The sequence below is a fragment of the Coenobita brevimanus genome, chromosome 18 (genome assembly GCF_032717465.1).
Source record: "Coenobita brevimanus isolate Jiangsu-jjx chromosome 18, ASM3271746v2, whole genome shotgun sequence".
Classification (NCBI taxonomy): Eukaryota; Metazoa; Arthropoda; class Malacostraca; order Decapoda; family Coenobitidae; genus Coenobita; species Coenobita brevimanus.
Window position 1 is genome coordinate 19,196,143 of NC_136971.1, and position 26,860 is coordinate 19,223,002.

At 43.6% G+C, this 26,860-nt stretch overlaps 1 protein-coding gene across 1 annotated transcript in view; it reads left to right on the forward strand.

Moving 5' to 3' along the window:
* Window positions 1-26,552, forward strand: part of LOC145391422 (carbohydrate sulfotransferase 13-like) — a 79,750-nt gene extending 53,198 nt beyond the window's left edge. The window contains exons 6-8 of the mRNA XM_080266035.1: window positions 9,745-9,844; window positions 9,932-10,036; window positions 26,241-26,552. Of these exons, the coding sequence (XP_080122161.1) occupies window positions 9,745-9,844; window positions 9,932-10,036; window positions 26,241-26,552 (517 nt within the window). The remainder of the gene's footprint in view (window positions 1-9,744; window positions 9,845-9,931; window positions 10,037-26,240) is intronic.
* Window positions 26,553-26,860: the final 308 nt, after the last annotated feature.

Sequence of the window (26,860 nt, forward strand, 5' to 3'; positions counted from 1 at the left end):
ATCTTGCAAATAACTCCTATGCCTTCTGCTAATTGCAATGTGGTCAATCTGGTTACAATATTTACCACATGGTGAAATCCAAGTAGTCTTATGTATTTTTCTATGCTCAAAGATAGTTCCACCAATTATAAGGTCATTTGCCAAACAAAAGCTTGCAAGTCGCACCCCATTTTCGTTTCTTATACCAACACCCTCCTTACCCATACAATCTTCAAAGCCATCCCTACTACTGCCAACAATCGCATTAAAATCACCAATGCAAACTAACACATCATGTCTTGCCACTCTATTCACTACATCCTGCAGCTTCTCATAAAAGTCATCCTTCATTTCATCGTCAGCCTCATTTGTCGGAGCGTACCCTACAACCATACTGATATTACCATGGTCAGATTTTAAGCGAGCATAAAGCAAGCGCTCATTAATTGGTTCAAACTCACATAGTGCCTCGCAAGCATCTCTACTCAGCAGTAAGCCTACTCCTTGGTAATGATTTCCATCACTCCTACCAGAAACCAACATAGTAATACCATCTTCCAAATTCATTTTATCAACTCCAAGCAACCTCGTTTCTGTAAGAGCACAAATATCCATCTTGTATTCCTTGAACACTGAAATAAGTTCTTTCATTTTACCAGCCTGATTGAGAGTCCGAACATTCCAGTTTCCTATTCTTAAGGTTCTTTTTGGATTTATGAACTTATTTTTACACCGTGGGATCCTTAGCACCCCCTGCCCACTTAAGGGCTGCACGGAACTGAGGGCCATTGCTTCGTCACCAGAGTTCATTAAGATTTCTTAGGCAGTAAAATATTTTACCCTGGAGCCAATGCCAGTGACTCGCAGGAACCAGACAGTGGAGAGAGGAAATTAACTAAATGAAAGTAAAATGCAGAGGGTTTGGACAGACAAAGTACAAGGGAAAGAAAGAGAGCAAAAAGAATGTAGATAAAAGTGTCCCTTTTAGTCGCCTCTTACGACAAGCAGGGAATACTGGGGAAGTATTCTATCCCCCCTTCCCCAGGGGAGATATATATATATATATATATAATAAGGCTTGTCCACAAACTATATTTCGCTTTTGCACTCTCGCACGCGGGGCGATTGAGGAATACTGTTCTTGCCAGCATATGTCTATTTGTCATTTTGTGTGTGTGGGGGAGGGGGGGGTAATAAAATAACTCAAACTGTTTTGATCCAGTTTTAACCAAATGTGGTTGACGGATTCAGGGCAAGTCAGGGGGGATTTTTTTTTTTTTTTTTTTTTTTTTTTTTTTAGAACAACAGGTCGCAGGTCATGGTAACAAGGCAGGGTCAAAGTTTGCTCTTCCAAGGTCAATTTAAAAAGTTTTTATTTGATGTGGACCAAACATTGTGGAAGGGTTGAAAGTAAAGCAAGAAAGAAGGAGGTGATTTTTGAGAAAAATCAGCAGAAGATCAGGGTAGCATGGCAAGGTCAAAGTTTGACGCATGTGTCTGTGTGTTGTTTTTGTTGTTGATCAACCCCAGTCTGTGGCCGAGCAGATTCATCATTCGCAGGCAGACAACTGTCCCTGCAGGGCTGTCTCGTGCAGTTAACTGATGTTCCCTTGCAGGTGACAGAACACCTTGCAACAGCGAGGCACAGGGAATAGTGTGGAAATTTGTTTCATGAATGGACGCCATATTTGCGTCTCTCCACCTAATATCATATCACGCTCCACTTCACCTTGTAACCTGGTTATATGGTTACCCCCCAGCGTTGTAAATGGTTCCCTGGGTAACAGAAAACTTGTAGACTTGTCACTCAGTGTAGAGCCACTTGAAGGGGCAAAAAAGTCTAGTAAAGAGTGACACGAAAGGGAGGAAGAAGTAAGAGAGGAAGGCAGATACAGGTATGGCATGAGAAAGAGCAAGGAAGAGGTAGGCAGCACTATATCACGTGAATGGATGATGATCGCCATCATCTACCACCATGTATCTATGTGTCATCAAAATAAATGAAATAATTTTGATCTAATTTGGACCAAACATGGTGGAAGCGTTGAGAGTCAGCCAAGGGGTTGACCTACAGTTTCTGAAAACAACAGGTCAAAGGTCAAGGCCACATGGTAAGGCCAGCCTAAGTTTTTATTCGATTTAAAGCAAAGTCTGTGGAAGTGTTCAGGATAGGGCAAAAATAATGGAATTCGATTTTCAGAACAATCCGTAAAAGATCAAGGTCACGGGGCAAGATGAAGCTTCCATCCCTATATCTCAGATAGTTTTCATTACTTATTAATCAAGCAGTGGATGTACTGAGGGTCAGTCAAGGATGAAGATAACTGATTTGAAAACACTTAGGTCAAATATCAAGGTCACTGGTCAAGGTCAAATCAAACAGTTTTGATTCGATTTGGACTAGTAGTTGGTGAGATGGTTAAGGGTTAGCCATGAATGAAGTAATTGATTTTAACCCACTTGCACTCAGTGTCCTCTGTACAGGACGGACCTGGGCACTTTCAAAAGTTAATAAAGAAGGAAACCTCGGGGCAGGGACCTGTGAGCTTCGCGACCATGAGCCGATAGGCGGAGGGCAGTACGCTTCGTACCCTTCCAGCACAATCCCTCATACAGGAACCCTGGGAGCTAAAGGGTTAAGAGCAATCAGTTGAATGTCAGTGTTACAGGGCAAAGTCAAATACTCGGTCCACTGTCAAGTTGGTGGCTGCAGGTGTTAGAATCTTTGAGTGTTCTTTCTTGTAACGCGACACCCAGTTCCGTATTTTTACCTCATTAACTTAACTGAGTGCTATTGCGGCCAAGTATTTCTTCCCACCCTACTGTCTATAGCTCGTAACTGTGGTACAGTCGAACACGATCTCGGAACTTGAATGCCGACAGAATATAACAGCATAACTGCTGCTGTCAGCCAGTATTGGATATATTAATGAGATATGTACAACGCTGCCATTTTTGCAGGTTAGAGGTATCAGGGTGGAAGGAACACCTAGCCGCAATAGTATATACCGTGCTTGTTTAAAAACTAAATTCTTGCTGTCCCCAGACAATTTTATACATCTTAGGATAGACTTTGCGATCTGCAATGGTCAGATATAGTCTTCATTACTTCCCTTACTGCAAGACGTATTCCCCAAACTGGAAAATAAGTCTATAGTTACCATGACTGAAGTACAAATTACTTCACCGGATTGAAGAGGTCATAACCAAAATCGGGAAGGTATGGAAAACCCCGCAGATTTTGACGACGACAGTATATGGAGCAATGGATGGTGATAGAACATATCTGGCTTTCCTGTGTCGTTCGTTTCTACAGCGTGTTATTCGGGATGCAGGCTGATCACATTTAAAAATAATAAGTATTCCAAATATGACCCTCAGAAATTGTGGCTGCTTAAACCCACGCGCACTGAGTTTTCATGATACGGTCCCCAAGTCCATATTTTAACCATTTGACGACAATGACGTATTTTAGGATATTTCATACTAGCGACAAAGGACTGTAGTCAGCACTGAGGAAGGATCTCTGGTGGTGAAGTGAGTATTGATGGCTATGTCTTACCTTTCCAGTACCAAGAGTCCAACCAAAAGGGAATGAAATTGTGTGGAGGTACCACAAACAAAACATAAAACGAACAGGTTAAACACGGAATTGCAAAGTGGAAGACAAACTTACTTATTGACAGTATTAAAACACAGGCTAATTGCGTTATGTCAATTAAGTCAAAACAAAAATTCCGGTCCTCACAGGTATTATGAAACTGACGTTATAAATTAGGGGTTTGTCGACTCCTTCGCGCGCTTACTTTTAATTCCCTCGCTCTGATGGCGTATGTTCCAGCTCCCAGTAGACGATTTTATGTATGTTGGGAAGGTCCCTTTTCATCACAGGGAATAATTGAGTCTATAGCTAACCCTTTCAGTGTCAGAATACATTCCTGCTATCTCAGCCGAATGTATTCTGACTAATAGCTCCTAGTCAGAATACATTCAACTGAGATAGCAGGAATAAGCTGAGTTAATATGCCATTAGACTGAAGGTGTTAATTAATGATAGGAGCCTAGGTCAGCAAGGCTCTAAGTGTTATAAAAGTGTTATTAGAGAGGCAAAAACGGGACATTTGCTCATGGGAAGGGCTTCATGCAGGGGTGTACCCAGGACTGTAGGGAAAGGGGGTTGGCATCCACTTGGGAAATATCTTTGACCCATTGTGTTAAGAAGAATGGAAGGCGGAAGGGGAGCGGGAAGAAGAGGAATGACGAACTATGATTTAGTGAGGGCCTGACAAGGAATAGCCAGTATTTGGAATGATCTGGCGAATAGTATATAATCATCATCGTCCACATCCTGACTTTTTCCCATCTAAAGGTTGGCTGAGGTGCTGCATTGTTTAAAACTAGGAAAGAGAAAACACGGAAAGGGGAGAACTATCACTAGCATGTCCAGTCATACACTATTCTAGTCCTCGGAATCCCAGCTCTACCTAACAGAGCTTGATTTTCTTTCTGTAATTTTTATGTGCTGTGTCCACGAAAGAGGCGTGAACTGGTCTTCTGTGTCACAAATTATATAGATAGATAGATAAACATAGATATAGATAGATAGATAGGTAGATAAATATAAATAAACACTCAAAACAGGAAGGAGACTCAGAATGTGCAAAACCCGCACACACCAAATGGAGAGGGCCGAAATATTTGACTTTGTCCCGTGTCTTTGATCTTCGACCGATTGCCCTAAAAATGAAGTTACTCCCTTTTTGCCCAATTCTTAACCCTCTCGCCAAGTTGGTTTCAGTCAAATCGAAACTCTCTGGGTTGACTTTGCCCAGTGACTTTGACACGTGATGGTTCCCTGTGACCCTTGCTTTTGACTGAATGGTCTCCAAATCAGTGGTCCATATCCTTGTCTGAGACTTAACCCTTTCACAAAGTTTGGCCTAATCTGGATAAATACTTTAAGGTGACCATGCAGTTTGACCTTGATCTTTGACCTCTTGTTCTAAAAACGATAGATCAACCCTTTCGATGATTCTCCCCCCATCCACCAAACTAGATCCAAATCAGACCAACACAGTTTTAAGTATTTTGTTCACACACGGACACACGGGTCGAATCTTGACCATGCCCATTGACCTTGACCATTAACTGATTGTTCTCAAAACTGCATCCCTTCATTCTTGCCTGACCTATAGTTCTTCCACCAAATTTCGAAAAATCGGATCAGAACTGTTTAAGCTGACATTGCACTCTGACTTCGGTCTTTGACTTTTCGTTGTGAACTTAACTTTTGTCTGATTGTACTCAAAATCGAATCTATTTATCCTGGGCTTACCCTAAAGCGTTCCTCATCACAAAGTTTAGTTTAAATCGGATAAAAACTTAGTTCACCTTGCTATGTGACCTTAATCTTTGACATGCTGTTCTCAGTAACAATGGGTCAACCTCTTGGCTAATCTTCGACCCATCAAATCGACAAATCAGATCGAAACTGTTTGAACTGTTTTCTTCACACATATTGACACATGGTTAGAAATTTGACCTTGCCCTGTGACCTTGACCTTTGACCATCAGTCTTTCCCCCAAGTTTGATCTAAACTGAATAAAAACTATCGAAATTACTTTGCTAGGTTAAACTTTGACCTGTCCCTGTGACCTTGGCCTCTGACCTATTATTCTGTAAAAGAATATGGTATGGCTGCTCATTTGTTGACCCAAAATCCTTTCACCAAATGCGGTTAAAGTTGGATAAAAACGAAGTTATTTTAACAGACACACACACACACACACACACACACACACACACACACACACACACACACACACACACACACACACACACACACACCACCTGCCCTTGTTTAGCGAGCGTAGTTGTAAAAAACGCTGGATATGGCCCTGTTATAAGCCACAATGCTAATACAGCAGGCTCCATAACATTCACACTTATTCAGTTTTAGAGTAATAAACTCGTCTGGTGTTAGCTAAGATAAAAATCCAAGAGTTGTTCCGATCATGACGGTAGGTAACAGTCATAACACTCTCACGCTTCTTTCCTTTCTCCATTGTTAGCTGGAATTAAATTTTAGAGAAGATGTGGCCATATTAGTCTGATAGCATTAAGTAAAGCAATTTCTCCCTTCCTATCGGAAAGAGGAACTGCAGGAGTGGGGGGCAGCTTCAGCCTGCAGTCTAATGAGTTCACTCTCAGGCGAATCTAGGGTTACAGCTACCACTACTACTACCCTGCTTTTGTATCGCTTCACTTCGTCTAAGAATGTAATGTATGGCCACTAAGTTAAGCTTTGACTTTTTCTTATATTTATATTAATGCAACGTAGCTACTAGAAATGGGTAATATTGGCTGTTTTTATTATATTCTTTTGTAGTTGGGGGTGCACCATTCACTCACTTTATGTAGTACTATCGTCAGGTGATTCTGTACTGACTGATAAGCCAAACAGTTTCATGTAGCCCAGGAAACTATGTACTATGGTGCTTTGGTAACCATACAGCCATATAGATGCCTGTTTTCTTATGCAAGGAGGAAGAGACAAAGGGCAAGAAGCCCGCAAAACTGTTTCCTCGAAAAAAAAAAAAAAAAAAAGTCAAATTAAAATTCCGTTCATTTCGAGATGTCTGGACTCTCCGCGCTTAAAAGACTGGAGGTCGTTGGTAGAAGGACATGCAGACAGAGTAAGACAGTTCCAGAGTTGACCTGTTGCATATATGAATGACTGAGAGTATCGGTTAATTCATGCATCAGAGAGATGGACAGAAAAGGATTTGAGTTTGCTGCCAGACGTGTGCCAGACGGGTTATGTTCCCGCCGTAATGGAGGAGGGATGCAGGCAGACACTTAAGAAGACCAGTGACCATTGTAGTAACGATAGAGAAGAGGTAAAGATGCAGCAGTGCGGCGATGAGAGAGAGGTTGAAGACAGCTAGTAAGAAGAAGAGAGATAATGTGACGAAAAGCCTTTGACTCCACCATGTTGACAAGAGCAGTATGTGGGGAACCCTCCCTCTCTCACACACATGCGAGTTGCAGTCTATACAGGGGCGAGTAAAACACCCGTATAAAATCGTCAGCTGTGCGGGGATAAAGAAAGCACGAAGTCGGCTTAGCACACTTAATCTCTTCGAAGCAGATCTTCCGAGAGGTAATATAATCATTCCATGAAACATCCCGAGACTGAGAGATGATGGAGAATCGAATTATATATTGGTGAAAGATAAACGATACTCCTGTGGAAGATTTTGGCAGGTAGAATGATGTAAGAATTGAGTTTCTGATGCATTAAAAACAACAGGGTTACTTTACCTCAATCAGATTTATTAGTCAGTCAGAAATAATGTGTGCCAAAGCCTAAGGCCATGTTTGTTGAAGTAACAACTGTGATTGATACTGTGAAAAGTGAATGAACAGGTGAAGGGTGGCGTCATCAGCGAAAGAGTGTATAGGATTAGATGTACGAGTCCTGTACACTCACTTTTAAAAGAAAGTACCACCCCCCCACTCAACTGGAGAGGCCTTGTAACTTGCGGCATTCCGGTTTGGTAACAGTGCTATTGACGTCAGGGATGGGGAGCGAGGACTGGCGTCTGGGGTGGAGGTGCAAGGTAGCTGCTTTGCACGAAACACTGCTTTAAATCATATATCGAATCAATCACAACTACATTTTAAATATGTAATATACCTTCATAGTCATACACCAACAACATAACTCTCCAGCGACCACACGATCCCATTCCCACAGTATTTATGTTTTGAATTCCCTACACCTTCTGTTATGAGTGACTGCAGCTTATAAGGTCATTTATGAATAGAAGGAAGAGAGTTGATGACAGGATAGAACCCTGAGGAACACCACTCTTGACAGCTGTAGGAGAAGATCGGTAGTCGTCTAAAGAAACAACTATAAAACGCCCAGAAACGAAACTAGTGAGGAAGGCACAGATAGAAGAACAGAAACCATAATAGGTTATTTACAAATTAAAAAAATATATATTCAAGACGCGGTCGAAGGCTTTGAGATGCCAAATAGCCTACAATGCCAAAGCTTTCACAAAAGTCCCAAAAGGAAGATGACAAGGTTTTTAACAGAAAGGTAAGAAGATCGTCAGAGGAGTGTCCTTAGCAGAACCAATACTGGCGATCGGAAGGAATATTATGATAGGAAAGGTGTTTGAACTTTTTAAAAGAACAGATTTTAATAATAAGAAATAGAGGATGTTAAAGCAACTGGGCGATAGTTACAAGGCTGGAAACGGCCATTGTTCTTTGGGACAGTCCGAATGAGAGCAAACTTCCATCAAGAAGGGAAGGTACCAGTTGACAGACAGAGGCTAAATACTTTACCTTGGCGGGGTGTAAGCACAGAAGCACAGTTCCTGAGAACAACAAGAGGGACCCCATGAGGCCTGTATGCCTTGTCACAATTGAGGCCAGTGAGAACAGAAAGTACATTGGCTGAAGGAATTTTAACGTCAGTCTTGAGGAAGTCAGAGCGGGGAAGAAATGGAGGAACAACACCGGAATCGTCTATGATGGAATTAGAGGAGAAAGTCAGAGCAAAGAGTTCTACCTTTTCAATTGCAAAAACAGCAACAGAGCCATCAAATCAGAAAAGAGGAGGGAAGGATGATGAAGTAAAGTTGTTAGAGAGGTTTTTGCTAAGGCGCCAAAAGGAGCAGGAAGAATTTGAGTCACAGAGTTCAAGTATTTGGTACGAATGAAATTATTCTTAATATAGTGAAGAACAATCTGCTGTAGATAAAAATTCCCTCAAATCTTTTCACTTCATACCAGTATTTGTTGGATGGTGTCCTCTTTGAAATATACCCCACCGAAGGCCCGGTTCAGGGTCTGATCAGTTTCTCTGTCACACAGTATCAGGTTCCCATTATCGTATTTAACACTTAGCCGTTCTCTGTTTAAACTGTTTTCATTCTCACATACTCCCAAAAGTGACTAGTGAATCTCTTCTGAAACGCGAACTTGGTTCGCCTGACTACTTTAACTCTGCAAAGTCCGAGGTTGCTGTGCGTGGGATTCTTTGGGGAAGGTACTTAACGTATCAACCTTCGCCTATCGACTCACAGTGGCAAAGCTTATAGCTCTGTAGCCAACCTTTGGATTCCCTCCTTAGGAGGGTGAGACTAGCTCTAGAAGGTTAACCACCTTGTTCCGCAATCTGCTTTTCATGACTCTCTTCGGGGTTTCTTTGTCCTGTACCTTTGCCATGTCCTTTCTTTCTTACATACGAGATTAACAAGATATCCGTTCATCAGTTTTAATATAACAAAGTTAATATACTGTAATATAGTTATAATAGTTAAATTTCATCTAGCTGCTTTGAACACTTCCCACAGTGATTCAGTATTATGCTGAAGCCGTGTTTACTACGACCATTGGATGCACAGCAATTTATCTCATCCACTACATCCACCTCACAGTCTGTGTTAGTAATCACATCGAGTTTTGACGAGCTGTCTGATTCCCTCATATATGGCCATCCTTCTACATTCTGAACATGAAAACAACCATTAGGTGCATAAAAACTAGAAGTCTGAGTAAAATTTTGGGATGCATATTGTAGTTATCCTCCCAGATGACATTGTCATTATATTTTCTACATATTAATAACTGACCGTCTGTGAGCTTAGTTCTTCTAGGTTAATAGGCTCATAATTTTTATAATTATTTTGATTACTTGGTGACGGTTTTCTACAAATAACCTGATCAGACGTTCTATTCTACAGGCTGCTATCGGCATATCGAGACAAAATTGAACGTTCCAAACCATTGCCCTTCACACCTTACTTTGAACACCTGCAGGGAGCCATTATAAGTAAGTACAGGGTGCAAGAGATGAAAACAGAGGGAGAAGAGAAGGATGAGAACGAGGAAGAAGAGAAGACAGAGGGAGAAGAGGAGGATGAAGACGAGGAAGAAGAAAAATCGCCTGCCTCCCAGCCCACCTTCTCAGAGTTTGTCGACTACCTCATAGACTCCACCAAAAAGTTAAAAACAGCAAAGGACTGGCACCAGAATGTGAGTTGAGACAGAGTATTTCGTTTTATTATTTGAACTCACTGAGGTTTTATGATTATCTTGGGTACAGTATTTTACTCAATCTAAACCCAGACCTCCTTATTCAGGTGATGAAAATAAGCCTCGGACCATGACTGACAAACAGGTGACGACCATGGACCGAACTGAGGACATGGTACAGATTGCAACATGTTTGTAAGGGGTGCGAATGATGAGGTGAAAGAGAGATTGTCCAGGTGCTTGAGGGTACAAAAGTGGATATATGTGGATTAACTGAGACTAAATGCAGGGGTGACAATGTGAAAGAGTGAGAGTATGGATGGGGTATATGCGCGGGAGTAGGTGAAAATGAGAGGGCAAAAGAGGGAGTATGTATTGTGTGCAAGAGATGGAAGGAGAATATAAGATAGTAAGGATCAGTTGATTCAAGGATTGTGTGGATAAGATTGGCAGTAGGATTACAGAGTTGGGCGATTGTGTATGTGCCTGTGTCGACGCAAGATCGTGCAAGCAGAGTGAAAGAAGAGTTCTGGGCAAAAATAGAAGCATGCATGGAAAAGTTTGAAAGCAGTGAGAGAGTGTTTTTGATTAATGATATGAATAGAAAAGTAGGGTATGTGAAGGTGGATGGCATAGCAGGTGAGTGGGGTGTGCCTGCAGAAGTGGATGAGAATGGCAGTGCTCTAGTAGACATTTGTGCAGGGAGGGAGTTGATGATAGCCAATACCCTCTTTAGACACAAAATGATCCACAGGTATATGTGGCGAATGATGAGAAGGGTGGGTGGTGAACTGAATGGACGGAAGGCAATGACTGACTATGTGTAGGTGGATGAGAGAATGAGAATGTAATGGATGCAAGAACATACAGAGGTTGGGGGAATAGACTTTCTGACCACCTCTTGGCGGTGGTGAAAGTCAAGGTTCAAGTGCAATGGAAGAATAGAAGAATTGAAGGACAGGAGGAAGGAGTCCATACAAAGAAGGTAGAAAGGTTGCAAGAGGATGGAATCAAGGCAGAATATATGAAAGAAGTGGAGGAGCGACTGGGTAAATGTGATTTGGAGCAGATGGGGGAGGTGGAAGATGTGTGCAAGATATACACAGAAGAAAACAGTGCAGCATGTGAGGTGGTGTGTGGAATAAAGAGAAGACGAAAGGGGAAGAAAGGAACAGCATGCTGGAATCAAGAGGCGAGACAAGCTGTGGTGCAAAAGAAGAAAGCATATAGTGAGTGGATGGGAAGCAGAGGCATGGAGGAAGTTGAGAGACGGAAGACGGTTATATGTAGAGAGGAAGAGAGAGGTGAAAAAATGTTTAAGAGTAAGAAGAGAGTGGGTGAGGAATTTGGGAGAAATTTGAGTGTAGAGTGGGAGGAATGTAAGAAAATATTCTGGAAAGAAGTAAAGAGAGTTAGACAGGGAAATACAGAAGTTAGGAGGGGGGTGAAAGATGAAAATGGTAGATTGCTAGTGAAGGGAGAAGAAGTGAACAGATAGAGAACACTTTAAGGAATTGTCAAACAGAGAGAACGAATGTAATGAGAGTATAAGTGGCTGGGGAATGGCTGGGAAAAGGAGGGAGGTGAGAATGGAGGAAGAGATCAGTAGGATGGAAGTAGTGGAAGCAATGAAGAAAATCAAAATGGGGAAAGCCCCAGGAATTGATGGAGTGTTGTGAAATGATGAAGCATGGGGGAGAGATAGTATTAGAGTGGATATGGAAGATTTGCCGATTGGTCTGGGAGGAAGGTAGAGCCTCTGAGGATTGAAGTCAGTTATAGCTATTCTTCTGTTTAAAGGTAAGGGGAAAAAAGACGTGCGGTAATCCAAGGGGCATTTCTCATCTGAGCATTATAAGAAAAGTATACAGTAGGATACTTATAGACTGAGTTAGGGAAATACCATAGGAGTTAGATCGAGAAGAACAGAGAGGTTTTTGGAAGGGAAGTGGTTGTGCAGATCAGATATTCATTCTTAGGTCTTTAGTAGAGAAGTTTCAAGAGAAGGGAAAAAAAGTTGTATATGGGCTTCATGGATTTGGAGAAAGCATAACGACAGAGTGGATAGACATGTAAAATGTAAAATATTAAGAATATATGGAATAAATGGGAAGTTGTTGAATGCCGTGAAGATTATGATGAGGGTGCTAACGCTGCTACGTGTGGATAGTGAACTGAGTGAATTTTTTTTGTCTGAATGTTGGATTGAAACAGGGATGTGTCATGTCTCCATGGTTGTTCAATCTGTAAATGGATGGGGTTGTAAATGAGATACATGGTAGGTTAGTGGATGTTGGAGTGGCCCTAATGAGAGAGGGCAGCGTTTGGAAACTTACTGTAATGTTGTCTGCAGATGATACTGTATTGTTAAGTGAAGGGGAACTGCAAGCCATAGTGAATGAGTTTGGGAGAGAGTGTAAAAACGTAATTTAAAGGTGAATGTAGGGAAGGGTAAAGTTATGGTCTTTGAGAGAAATGAAGTCACTGAATGTACAGTGAGGTTGGATGATAAGGATATGGAAAATATGAGTGCATTTAAGTGCTTGGGTAGTGTGATGAGTAATGATGGAAGTTTGGAGGATGCAATACTTGAAAGAGTACAGCATGGAAGAAAGGTTGCTGGTTCTTTGAAAGCAGTGATAGGAAGTAGGGAAGTGAGCATGAGAGTAAAAAAAAAAAAAAAAACGTCGCTGCATGATAATATTGTGATACCGACTCTAACGTATGGAAGTGAAGCTTGGACCTTGTTGGAAGGACACATGTCAGTAGTGACAGCAGAGGATATGACTTAATTGAGGAGCATGTGGAGTTACATGGAGAGACAGACTGACAAATGAGGATGATTAATCAATATATTATGCCCATGGGGCGAAATAACTAATAACAAGACCATGAGGCCAAGTATTATATATAGAGGAACTCCTGTCTTGGAGGGCATGCTGTTTTGTTATAGATATATTTGAGTTTACAATACAGGGGTTAGCATCCACTAAAGTGTGGATGTCTCAAAAGAATGGTATCTAAATGTTTGTCTGTGAGTAGATAATTACATATATCAGTCAGAGACTGTCCCTGAGGCAGTAGATCCCAAACTGAGGGACACTCAATGCAGTAACGATGAAGACTGTTGGCGTTAGGGTGGTCATACAGTTTTCAGGAGAAGTGAGGCACGTCTCCTGCCTCAGAGACTTGCCAGACAGGGTGATATCCTGCCAGAGTCGAGTAGAATTACAACATTGTGCTTGTGAACCATAAGTCCATGTCAACGATACTTGGAAGCAGATAGACAAAGGTGGTTGTAGTGTTGGATGGACACATTCTGAGTCATGCAGCTTTCCTGCGATGGAATGTAGGGAGAAGAGCTCGTTTTGTAGCAGAGGATGAAGGATGTAGCATCATCAGGTAGAGGCAGTCCCCAGGCATTTTTCCCAAGGTCAACAGTATCATTCGCTGCAATCCCAACATGTGAAGGATCCACAATAACTGTATGGTAAGAGAATTTTCATGAGCTGAAACTAACTGAAGTAAGATTTGTTGAACTAAGCGATAGTATGTGGGTTTTGGAGACAAGATGGCTTGAAGGGCAGACTGAGAGTCACAGATAACTATGCGATTCAGTCTTCGCTGAGATAGGAGACTAACTGCATGCAAGAGTCCCTGTAGCTCTTGGTACAGTAGGTAGAGCTAGATGAGTTCGGTAGTTTGGCCAACCCAGTCTCCCTCTGGTGGGTCGAAACTGGGTGAGTAGATGGTGCATCCAGCACTACCATCTGCCTGCAGGGAACCGTCGATGTAGAGATGGTGCACAGCAGGAACTGAGGCAGAACCTCTTGTGATGGACTCCCGAGCTAGCTGTTTCTGGAGGAGTGATAGGTCTGCCTTGGAGGTAGAAGTAAAGCAGATGTGGAAATGAGAAATCCTCCAGGGAGGTGGACCATGATCCACTTCTGCCACAGGAACATTGATATGAAGTCCGTGTAGGATGGAACAGGCTATATTAACGAGGATGCAGACGCTACGCCGAAGTGGAGGTCGAGATACTGTGGGGTCGGGTCATGTGAAGCTCTGATGACATGAGAATAATGAGAGGCATGATGGGGAGAATGAAGACATTTAACGCTGATGTAAGAGACATTGGCATATATTCTCTCAAGAAGTGAGGGAAGATTGAGTTCAATTTGCATACTGACTACTGTGGTGGGAATAGGACAGCCCAGGATGTGTATCATTACTTTGTTCTGAAAATTTTCTGTGGGTTCTCAGGATGTCTCCGGGAGTTGAATGAGAGCAGGGTAGAGATAATCTACAACTGACCGTATGAATACAATGTAGATAGTTCCGGCCACAGGGATAGAGATTCCAGCAGCACTGTTGGTGAGGCACTTGAGGGGAAATAAGCACTGCTGCAGCCGATCTTGGAGGTCTCAGACGATGGGATGAACACATTGTCTTGTAGGTATGGTTGGGGTAATCCATACAGGTGCACCCAGGTAGAGGTACTGCCTGCTCAGGGGGATGAAACTATTTCCTACGGTCAATTCTGGAAGCGTTCCTGCGTTGTGAAGTGAGAAGATTCTACATTTTCCTGGGAGAGAATGAGGCCACAAGTGGAAGACGACTGATAGAATGACTGAAGGAAGCATTGAAGATCTGGAGAGCTGGAGTGAATGCAGATATCATCAGCATAACAGGTAAGAGTGATTCCAGGAATGTTGGGAAGAAGAGAGAGTAAGCAGAGCATAAGGGCATTAAAAAGAAATGGGCTTAGAGCATGTAGTTGAACGAAGTTTAACCAATAACAAGAAAGCAAGTTCATAAACTTCATCCCAAGTAACAGGTAGGTTGGTTCAGATGCTCTAACAAGTAGACTGGGCCACCACACAGATTCTTGCCAACCCGGCATTGGGCAACCAAACCACATCAGTCTGAATGATCACTTGCTAATCTAGACCCACTACCAAACTCACTGGTAACTACATGATCTCCTGACTACCCTTTTGATAACCTGGCAGACGCCTCCACTAGAATTCCTCCCACGCCAAAGAAGATCTTCCACACACGACAACTCTTCCCAGCAGACTGCACCGCCCTTACCAATCACTTGCCAAGTTGGTACCGACAACTAGTGTTGCCAACCTACCATCACAGTGACACAAACTGGACAAGATAAAGAATATTCCTAATCTTACGCACCACAGAGCACCACCTTGTGGAGTGTTGAGTTCAAAGGCCTTGGAGGAGCTACACACGCCCTTAAGAGGGACACACAAGGGTCTGTTATGGATGTAACCCCGTATCCATCTCAAGAGGTTTTCTTTGACAGCAAATTCCACCAGCTGATTGAGGATGATATCTCTGTTTGCAACATCACAGACACTTTTAAGATCAGTGAATGCTACAATACTGCTGGGGAAGAGGAGGGTATAGAGTTCCATTAGACAGTGATGTGTACTTCTTTGTGGCAGTGTAGTCTGGGTCATAGTTTTTCCTCCAGCCGAAACATGAGACGGGTAAGGAAGATGCGTTCAAGCATCTTGCTGAAGTGGGAAGTGAGGGAAATATGTCTGAATTTGTCAGTACCAGATTTTGGAATGGGCACAAATGTGCCAGAGGTCCAGGCATTAGGCACGTATCTCTCACAGCAGCAAAGATTGTAGAGCTGTAGCAGAGGGCTGCCGGGACTCTCAGGTGTAGGCAAAGGACAGGGTAAGTGATGTCATCATTCCTGGGGACTGATTCCGTACTGCTAATGAGAGCATTTCGCAATTCATCCTCAGTTATCAGCACGTCATCATCTTTATCTGCCCTTAGTAATGTACCCATCAGATGGAGGGTGCAGACATGTTGCTGGGAGGAGAGTGCATCTTGAATATGTGTGGGAAGGTTGCATGCTTCAGACCATTTATTAATAAGATCTTGTGCATATTCAGCTGGACTGGGCTGGAGAGCACTGGAGGGCTTTTTCCTGACAACCATGTTGATGCCACATGGATGCAACACTCGTCTGATGGCTGATGCTATCCGCCAGGATTCAGTATGGGCGCATTGTTGGAAAGCAAATAAATTGTCTCTTGATGCCTGCTGCTGGTGCAGATGGTCAGGTGTTGACTGTCACTGGAAAGAAAGACCATCGTCCACCACCTTCCTTTCAGCTTGGAGGATGAACTGATCAAGTGTCCAAATATGAGCTTCAGGGTGACTCTTAATGTGTGGTCTTGTAACATAGCGGCTGTGGAAGTCATGGGTGGAGTTTACCAATAAGGAATGTGAGTTATCAGGTGACTGTAATTCAAATATGGGGACAAGGTTGAAAATGTTTGAGATGTACATAGGGCAATACTAAGAAGGAATGGTAATGTGGGTGCGAGTTTCAGGAGGGGAAGGTCTAGCAAGGGGAGAATAGTGGAGGCCGAGGGCAACATAGTCTGAGAAGAGGGTAGGGATGGAAGAGCATCTGACGTGGGAAGGGACTAGCTCGGATGTTATGATGTGATCAAGAGTGCCTCCTCGAGAGTGCGAAGCCCAACCGGTGTCCCAGCGAGTGAGTTGCTAGCAGTGGATATATTCAAGGAGAAGTCCATTGCAATTTGGAGTATTAGAGAGGTCACCCAGAGCAGGCTGTCGGGCATTAAATTCACCCTTGTAGATCATGCCACGAATTGTAGGAGTAGGGGGAGCAGGGAGATTAAGCCTTACAGGGGCAGAATAGATATTACATAAGCAGATCCTATCATTACCCATTGGGCCCCCCCAAAGCTGAAAGGTCAGAGCATCATCTGTAGAGCAGCGGAGAAGTTGATGTGGTTTGGAGAAATGAATGTAACTAATGAGACCATTCCAGGCGAGGCGAACATAGGAAATGTAGCCAGTAATTGAGGGAGTTACTTCCCCAGGTAGAGGACAACCAACAAAGGCTTGTTGAATGAAAATAACATGCAGGTGATGGTGATATACATAGTTCATGAGCAGAGCAATTTCGAATGACTTCTGACTCCACTGGCCTTCCAAGAGAAAAGACGAAGCAGCATTCGGTCAGCAAATTTTATGTTTATATTTCCGGGAGTCAAGCGGAGATGAGGAGGTAGCATGAGCATAGCATTGTTGTGTAGTATGTGAGGGGTCCTTTGTCGCCAGATCACTGATCCTCTCAAGGAGTGAGATGATAGCATCCAGTTTCTCTGTGAGGGTGGTGACAGTAGTGATGATAACCTGATAAGACTCAACAAGAGAAGTGAGTTTGCTTTTGCTGCCTGACCAAGCCATTGATCCATGCCTCATTGGCATAAAAGTGTGCTGTAAGCACTATGCACCAAGACATCATGGAGGGGAAGTACTTGTGCAGAATCAGGAAGGGAAGAAATGGCAGGTAAGGTGGCGGCGTTCAGTAGGGTGGTGGTGGTGGTAGTGTGTGGTAGCACGGCTATAGGAGTCATGGTAGGGTCTGAGAGTTTGGTACAACCATGCCACACATGACTCCTGCCTTATAACAATGAGGACATCTCCACTGTGAGGTGTACAGTGCAGGTAATGGTAGCAGTTTCAAAGCAGATGTGGTAGCAGCAGTGGTGGGTGGTGGAGGGATGCGATATGGGTAAGTCTGGGAGGCGTGGTTGGTAGCACACCACGCATACTTCTCTGAGACAGAGCAAGAATGTGATATATGTCCAATTCCCCATTATTTGAAGGACTATGGCTATTTGTACTTGATTCTGCGTAGCTCACAGGATGGGAGACAAGTTAGGAAACCGAAGTTGACAACTGGCGGAGGAGGGTCTGGAAGATTCTAGGTGACAACAGGCCGGTTGGTGGGCATCCCATTTTGATGAAAATGTCGAGCAGTGTAGATGCCAGGGAGTTCTTTGGCCAAGGAAGGGTCAACGCTGACAGACAAGTGGGTGATGAGGTAGGTAGGGCACTTATGGGGCCTGTTGAATGAGTCCTGAATGTCCAGGAACAAGGACAGGAGCTCACCACTCGTGTCCCTGTTACATCAGACATCTTGACCTCAGCTAGCTCCTGACCGAGACGGAACGTCATGGTGACCTCAGATAGCTAGTAAAGCTTCGTATTGACAGTCGGGTACTCTTTGAAAAGGAGTTTGACCCACTCAGCCCGGGAAGCAAATGCTTAAGGAACTGATGCAGACTGGGAGGGTGTCTTCTGAGGAGTGAGGCAAGGGAGGAAGTGATCAGGAACCTTGCACTGAGAAGCCTCATTGTGCTTGGATGTTTTTGTAGCACAATAAATTGGTTCACTGTTGATATCTGAAGCATGTTCCACAAGGTATTTGGTGGAGGTGGAGCCTGGTGGGTGATGTGGTGAGGGACTACAGGTAGAGGCAGCCTGGGAGCCACCACAACTGCAGTAGATGTGGAGCCTTGGTGTCCTTGAAGGTCAAGTGGGAGCCAAGCTCCCTCAGATAGGACATCATCATCACTGAGTGCTAGGTTGAACTCGAGATCAGCGGGGGTGGCAGGTCTGGAGTATTCCATATTGCCCTAATAGGGTAGCATTCAAGGTGTTGGCAACACCTTCACCTGTGGAGTGGAGTTGGTATGTGTGCTCAGGCAGAGTGACATAGCCATGACGATACTACTCATAATGCTGCTCGCACTGTGCATGAGCAGACACAAGAACTTCCAAGCAGAGGGGACTGGCCAGGTTTATGGGTTTTTCTATAAGAAATACTGACAAAGTCCAAAAACCCATAAATTCCCAGGTGACACTACACTAAAGACTAGGTCTTACAATTGCTTTCAGCCAAGGATGGAGGGTAGCAGCTTGCTAGATCCTTCAGAAGTTTTTCAGAATCAGGAGAGCTTTCTCACGGGTTTGTTTACTTGCCTTGAGTGCCACCTAGATTTTGACAAATGAGGAAGCTAAGCTATCAAGGACCAGTGTACTGTACAGTAGTATGGATGTGGCTGTGATAGAAAGCTTTGAGGTGGATTGGCCATGTGGAGAGGATGGAGAGTGAGGGACTAACGAGGAGAGTGTATGTGAGTGAGGTGGAAGGGGGAGAGGGAGGGGGAGGCCGAGGATGAGATGAAGGGATCGAATGGAGAAGTATATGAGAGAGAGGGGGTATGAGCTGGGGAGAGGGCAGTGAAATGGTGGGGGACAGGGCAACATGGAGGCCATTTGTTTGTGGCCAATCCTTACGGGATTAAGGCTTCTGGCAATAGACAAACAGATAGGCAGAAAATTCGAATATTCCGAGGGATAATCGATACAGTTTTGAATTATTTGACTACTAGAATTTCCCTCTTGTAGAAGCCTGAGTAAAACAATTTAACCTGCCACATGCCAGCCATTTTTAGCCCTATAGGTCACCCCAGTGCTGGCCATTTTTCAATCTTTTTCTTTGGCAAAAATGATAGATTTTGATGTGAAAACAATGAATTTCGCCATTAAAATGCTCACCAAGGCTTGGAAATGAGTTTTATTGAGTCCAGCATACTCGTTTACAGGTATAGCCGCTCTCTCACGCTCACCACGTACGTGAGAGAAAGCCGTTTTCTATGTAAGGTATACTCAGGTATTTATGCTGGGAAGGTATACCAATGTTCAGTACACTTTTCTGATTACTTATTACTTGAGCATCTATCACAATTTGCATGTCTTTCTCACTATGAATGCATTATCTTACACTTACTTGAAGATAGGTACAACCTGACTTCATTACATACAGTCCTGGCACTTACAAGAAGGTATTTACAACTTGACTTCACTATATAGTCCTTACACTTACAAGAAAGTATTTACAACTTACACTTACATGAAAATATTTACAAAATGCCTTTACTATGTACAGCACCGGGTGAGGCACACAGGCAGAGTGAGGCAAAGCAAGCGTGAGGGGAGGAGTGAGTGAGTGCATGGCCTTGACAGCCTGGAGGATGGTAGAGGAACAGTTACCTTACATGCCTGCCAAATTTTACACGCGAATCTTGAAAAATGTGGTCACAGTGAAGTTTTTTATTTTAAACCATTTTAAAACGGCACTGGCACTGGCCGCAGCATTATGTCAGACCATTTTAAAACAGCACTGGCACGCGGCGGGTTAAGGTGTCCATAGAAGGCAAAAGGTTGATACTGTAAAATGCTAACTTGCTTCACCTTGAGAAGCCAGTGATGCATGGGTTGCTACAACCAGCTACCAGTTGGAAGAGCCCGAGTTCGATTCACAAACTGGTCAGACTCTTGGACTAAATTTGTTTCTTGTCCGTCGTACAGCTGGGTACCAAAATGTAACATCGACTGTTTAGCTGAGGTTGTGATTTAGTAAAAATATGCCTTAATGACCCTCGTGGAGTCCGTACACTGTATAGTTCATAAGAAAAAAAAATCAGTGCACATTTGGTACGAAACAGTCTGACACTATGGCCGATGACTAGTGGAATATTCTCAATTATTTTTTCTCCCAGTAGTAAACTTGCATCCATAAGGTTGTAAAATATCACTTGCTTCAGACATCCTCTGGTCACTCTTGTTATGTAATGTATATTCAGATGATAACCAATTTATTTTGTCGGGAATTCACAATCTATGCAGATATATATATTTTTCCGGATATCATCATACCTCTCCTGTTCAATATATATATATTTTTTTAGTAACTGTACATTAACCCAGAGCCTCCTTCCTTTTCCAAGATAATGCCATTGTTGTTGCAAGATGTTGTCCTTAATCCTTTACTATGACCACGTGTTTCTACGCCTATACTCCCAAAAGTGAGGTGTGTGTAATGTTTAATGCCCGCTTGCTCATGTGTGTGTGTGTGTGTGTGTGTGTGTGTGTGTGTGTGTGTGTGTGTGTGTGTGTGTGTATTCAGTCTTAGTGTTGGGTTAAATCTACCTAACCCGCTGCGTCCCGACTCATTTTTCACCAATGACCTCCCCCAATCCCGACCGATTTTGGATTTTTTTTTTTTTTTTGCTCAAAGCTCCTCTCTTTGTGAGAAACAATAGCAAATCACAGAAAAAGTGCTCACCTGAGCTTAGAAATGAGCTAAACAGGTGACCCTTTAAACACCTGGTAGGCCTACCATGTTCTTTAGAGCTGCGCTGCAGGTGTCATGTTTTCTATGGTGGTGGTAACTACTGCATACCACTCAGAATAGGTAATTATTTGTTCATTTGGTACAAATTTATATGTAGTACAAGAATCTATTGGTTTTCACACACTAATATAGGTGATATAAGTGTTGTTTCACTCACTGAATGCATCAACATACTACACCTTCCTTGGCGACGTTATCTCCTCATCACTTCTGCTTGTTTCCTCCTCTGGCACCACATAATCTTTGTCCTCCACATTGTCATCGATTGGGGAATCACTCTCACCTTGAATTTCGTACCGTGGCACGACATGTATTTACTGGCCAGGTCACTGTTAGCGGGTGAGTTGCAGAGACAGTGGCGTGCAGAGGGGGGGGGGAGTCACGCGGGGTAAGGCAGTGTCCCTGCCTGGTGGCGGGTAGAGGAAGGCTTCCCACTTATACGTAGCAAATATCACGTGTGAAATTTGAAAAATGTGCAAATGATGGACCTCGCTATTGCAAAATGGATGGGTATGTTGTCAGGACTGTGACAAAACGTTGCAATGTACCCATATGTTACCGGGATGCGGCGGGTTAAAACAAGTTTATGCCGTTAGTTACACTGGTATTTCTTTATGTGTTGAAGTTGTCTACTTGTAGACCTTGAATTGCAGTCTAGTAAGGATGCTACGGGCCCCATACCTTCAGGTTTGGGTGACCCAGGCATTTTTGGATGCAGTTGTACAGTGGTGATCTAGTGGTTAGAGCGCCCTAGACGGAGTGATGGTTTTCTTATCCTAGTTTTGATTCCCAAGAAGTCAGCGAAGGCTTTTCGACCAGGTAGGTTGGTCATCTTCGGCAGCCTAGCCTCGGGGACGGACTGTTACCTTGGTACCGTCTTACATGTAACAGAGAGAAAAAGCGGATCCAGCATTTCATCTCTTTTATTCTAACCCATTTACGACAATTATGCATTTATAATGTATATAACAGGGAAGTGAGCATGGACGTGAAAAAGTTACTACATGACAGTATTGTGATACCAACTCTAACGTATGGAAGTGAAGCTTGGACGTTGTTGGAAGGACACAAGTCAAGAGTGAGAGCAGTGGAAATGAGTTATTTAAGAGGAGCCTGTGGAGTCACATAAAGAGACAGGCTGACAAATGAGGATATAAAGGAGCGTTGTGGTTGGATGTGGATGTGATAGGAAGCATTAGGAGGAACACACTGAGGTGGTTTGGCCATGTGGAGAGGATGGAGGGTGAGAGACTGACGAGGAGAGTAGACTGTAGCACCAGTCGAGCAGGGCAGTACTCCCGAGGTGAATGGAAAGCTGCTCTAGGGAGTGCTGGAGCTCCCGTTTCATCAGCCCTCAGGACTAGTTCCTGACCATCCCCCTTTGCTGAACTTTTTCAGTGTCTCAGTTACACAGAGAGTAGGCCAGCATGCTCTCCAGTACAAATTTCTCTAACTATCTTCACCAAACTACATGCACAGTACACACTACACTTCCTATTCAAAATTTACCAAAAATGGCGTCGTTTTATCAAGCCTCGGAGTCCCCAGGGGGGGTGACCATAAATGCCCCCACCATCTGCCCCTCTCCCGGTGACGACTCGAGGTGCCTGGAACCTCTGTCTGACTCTCTTCTTCATTTCTGCAACATTCGCGGTCTTTCCTCTAACTTTCGCTCTGTTGAGCACCACCTCTCCTCCTCTAAACCTCACCTTCTTTTTCTAACGGAGACTCAGCTGTCTGAGGCAACTGACAGCAAACCCTTTTCTGTATCCTCCTACTTTCTCTATACTCATTTCAAAGCCAAAGGTGGCTGTTGTGTATATATACGCAACGACTTATCTTGCTCTCGTGTTCCTGAACTTGATTCTTCTGAATTCTCCACACTCTGGCTTCGGCTTTCCTGTCATTCTCTGACTAAATATATCTGTGCTGTTTACTTATCCCCTAATTCTACTGACTATAAAAAATTCTTCGACTATCTTACTTCTACAATGGAACACATTCTATCCATTTCTCCTTTCTCCGAAATCTCCATTCTTGGAGATTTCAATGTTCACCACCACCTTTGGCTCTCCTCTCCTTTCACGGATCCACCTGGTGAACAAGCCTACATCTTTTCTATCCTTAATGACCTAGAGCAGCTTGTACAGCACCCTACCCGTATCCCTGACCGCCTTGGAGAGAGCTCCAACATACTTGACCTCTTCCTCACAACTAATCCTTCTGCTTACTCTGTTAATCTTTTCTCTCCGTTGGGCTCCTTCGATCACAACCTTATTACCTTAACCTGTCCTATCACTCCGGTACGGCCTGTGGACCCTCCAGGGAAACGTCGTCTGTGGCATTTTGGAGCCGCAGACTGGGAGGCCCTCAGGCTGTACTTCTTTGATTTTCCCTGGAATGATTATTGCTTCCATGGCCGTGAGCCATCTGAGTGTGCCTTGCTCATTACGGAGGTTATTCTCTCAGGTATGGAAGCATACATTCCTTTCTCATATCCTTTGACTAACGCAAGAAAGCCTTGGTTTAATCACGCTTGTTCTCATGCTGTCCGCAACAAGGAGAGGGCCTACAAAAGGTACTGGAGCCAACCCACCCCTGAATCACATCATCTTTACGTTTCTGCCCGGAATCGTGCTAAGTCTGTTCTTCGCTCTACTAAAAATAATTTCATCCATACTAAATGCTCTCAACTCTCCAACTCGAATTCTTCCCGCTCATTCTGGCATCTTGCCAAAAATCTTTCTAACAACTTTACCTCATCATCCTTCCCTCCTCTTTTCTACTCTGATGATTCTGTAGCTATTTCTTCTACCGATAAAGCAGATCTCTTCGCACAGACTTTCTCCTCCAATTCTACCTTAGACGATTCCGGTGCTGTTCCTCCATCACTTCCCCCCTCTGACTTCCTCATGGCTGACATTAAAATTTCTTCAGTTGATGTATTTTCTGCCATCACTGGCCTCAGTACTAACAAGGCATATGGGCCTGATGGGGTCCCTCCTGTTGTTCTCAAGAACTGTGCTTCTGTGCTTACACCCTGCCTAGGCAAACTCTTTCGTCTTTGTTTGTCAACTTGTACCTTTCCTTCTTGCTGGAAGTTTGCTCTCATTCAGCCAGTCCCAAAGAAGGGTGACCACTCCCAACCCTCCAACTATCGTCCAATTGCTTTAACGTCCTGTATTTCAAAAGTTTTCGAGTCAATTCTTAATAGAAAAATTTTAAGGCATCTTTCCTATCACAACCTTCTTTCCGATCGTCAGTATGGGTTCCGTCAGGGACGCTCCACTGGCGATCTTCTCACCTACCTTTCAGACTCCTGGTCATCCTCCTTTCGGGACTTTGGCGAAAGCTTTGCCATTGCACTTGACATCTCAAAGGCTTTCGATCGAGTCTGGCATAAATCTTTAATTTCCAAACTGCCCTCCTACGGTTTCTATCCTTCTATCTGTGCCTTCATCGCTAGCTTCCTTTCTGGTCGTTCTATAGCCGCTGTTGTAGACGGCCATCGTTCTTCTCCTAGATCTATCAACAGTGGTGTTCCTCAGGGCTCTGTCCTATCACCAACTCTCTTCCTTTTATTCATCAATGATCTTCTAAGCTATACATCTAACCCTATCCACTCATATGCTGATGACTCCACCCTTCACCTTTCCATTCGGTTCCCACAACGCCCATCTCAACAGTTACTTCAAGAAACAAGTGATGAGGCTATGGCACACCTAATGTCTGACTTGGCTTGTATCTCTGACTGGGGTAAAAATAATATGGTTGTCTTTAATGCATCTAAGACTCAGTTCTTACACCTATCAACCCGACAAAATCTTCCACAGGTATACCCACTAATGTTTAATAATATTCAGCTTAATCCTGCATCATCCTTGAACATGCTTGGGGTTTCATTTACTCGGGACTTATCTTGGAAAGATCATATTACATCTCTTGTAAAATCTGCTTCCAAGAGATTGGGTGTGCTAAGCCGACTCCGCTCTTTCTTTACCCCTGTGCAATTGTTGACTCTATACAGGGGTTTTATCCGCCCCTGTGTGGAGTACAACTCTCATGTGTGGGGAGGCTCCCCACATACAGCTCTTCTCAATAGGGTGGAGTCAAAGGCTTTTCGTCTCATTAACTCTCCTCCTCTTACTGACTCCCTTCAACCTCTGTCTCTTCGCCGCACTGTTGCATCTTTATCTCTTTTCTATCGCTACATTAATGGTCACTGCTCCTCTGAACTGTCTGCTTGCATTCCTCCACCTCTACGACGGGCGCGTAGCACCCGTCTGGCAGCAAACTCTCATCCTTTTTCTGTCCAACTCTCTAATGCAAGAGTTAACCGTTACTCCCAGTCTTTCATTTATGCAACAGGTCAGCTCTGGAACTGTCTCCCTCTGTCTGTATTTCCTGCTGCCTATGATCTCCAGTCTTTCAAACGCAGTGTGTCCAGGCATCTCAAAATGATCGGATCTTGAATTTGGCTCTATATTGTATTTTGTTTTTCTCTTGGAGGGAACTGTTACTGCGGGCTCATGGCCTTTGGTTCATTCTTCCTTGCATAAAAAAAAAAAAATGTGAATGAGGTGGAGGGAGGGAGAGGGAGGGGGAGGCCGAGGATGAGATGGAGGGATGGGTGGAGAGGTATATGAGAGAGGGGGATGTGAGTTGGGAGCAGGGCAGTGAAATGGCGGGGGACAGGGCGACGTGGAGGCGATTTGTTTGTGGCCACCCCGTACGGGATTGAGGCGTCTGGCAATAAAGAGATAGATAGATAATGTATATATTGTATTATAAACCATATGGAATGTAACGGTTTATTTTACAACCAGTCTACAAAGCTTCAGTTACTGGTCCAGTTATGATTAGTAATTTTCAGACATATACTGATGTTTTTCTTTTAATAATTACGTTTACTTGTAGGGGGAAAGATAGTATGGATCATCATCATCACCATCCCGACCTCCTTTCCCATCTAAGGATGGAGTAAGACAGGGGCCAAAAAGGTAGTTAAAAATGATAAAAGGAAAATTTTCAATGTTCTGTGTGCAGATGAAAAAAGAGGGTAAGGACTTCTTGGATCCACCAGCCACTTTGCATTACCCGTTGCAATTGCTCACATAGTGTAGGTCTCCTGTTCTTTCCCAGGTCGTCTGTTGGCTGCCGTATTGGGTGCAGTGTGGCGTTTGTGCATCTGATTACCAAGCCATACTCAAGCTGGAAACCATGCAGTCTGATGAGCAGTTTCTTGCTTATGCTGCCAATCTGACGGAAATCAAGGACGTTTATGAGTGGAGAAACAGCAGAGGACAGTCGGCCAGCAGCGTGTCACTTGCAGCAAAGTATTTCAAAAGTTTGACTCGCCCACAAGTACTGGCGCTGTACGAGAGGTTCAGATTAGATTTTGAGTTGTTTGGATATTCCGTAGATGAATATGTAAACCTGGCTAGGGAGAACTAATGATGAATATGGAAACTTGGCTAGTGAGGACTACTTATATATTTATTACAATCGTGCTCTTCAAGCGAGAGTGGGTGTTATGTTTTGATCGGTGTGTGTGTGTGTGTGTGTGTGTGTGTGAGCAAAATTACTCAAACAGTATTTTCCCAATTTTAACTTCATGAGAGTGTTGAGGGTCAGCCTATGAGTAACCCGATTTTTTAAAACCAGAGGTCAGATGTGAAGGTCACAGGACTAGGTCAAAGTTTGACCAAGCAAAGCCAACTTCAGCATTTGTTATCCAGTTTAGATCAAACTTGGGGGAAGGG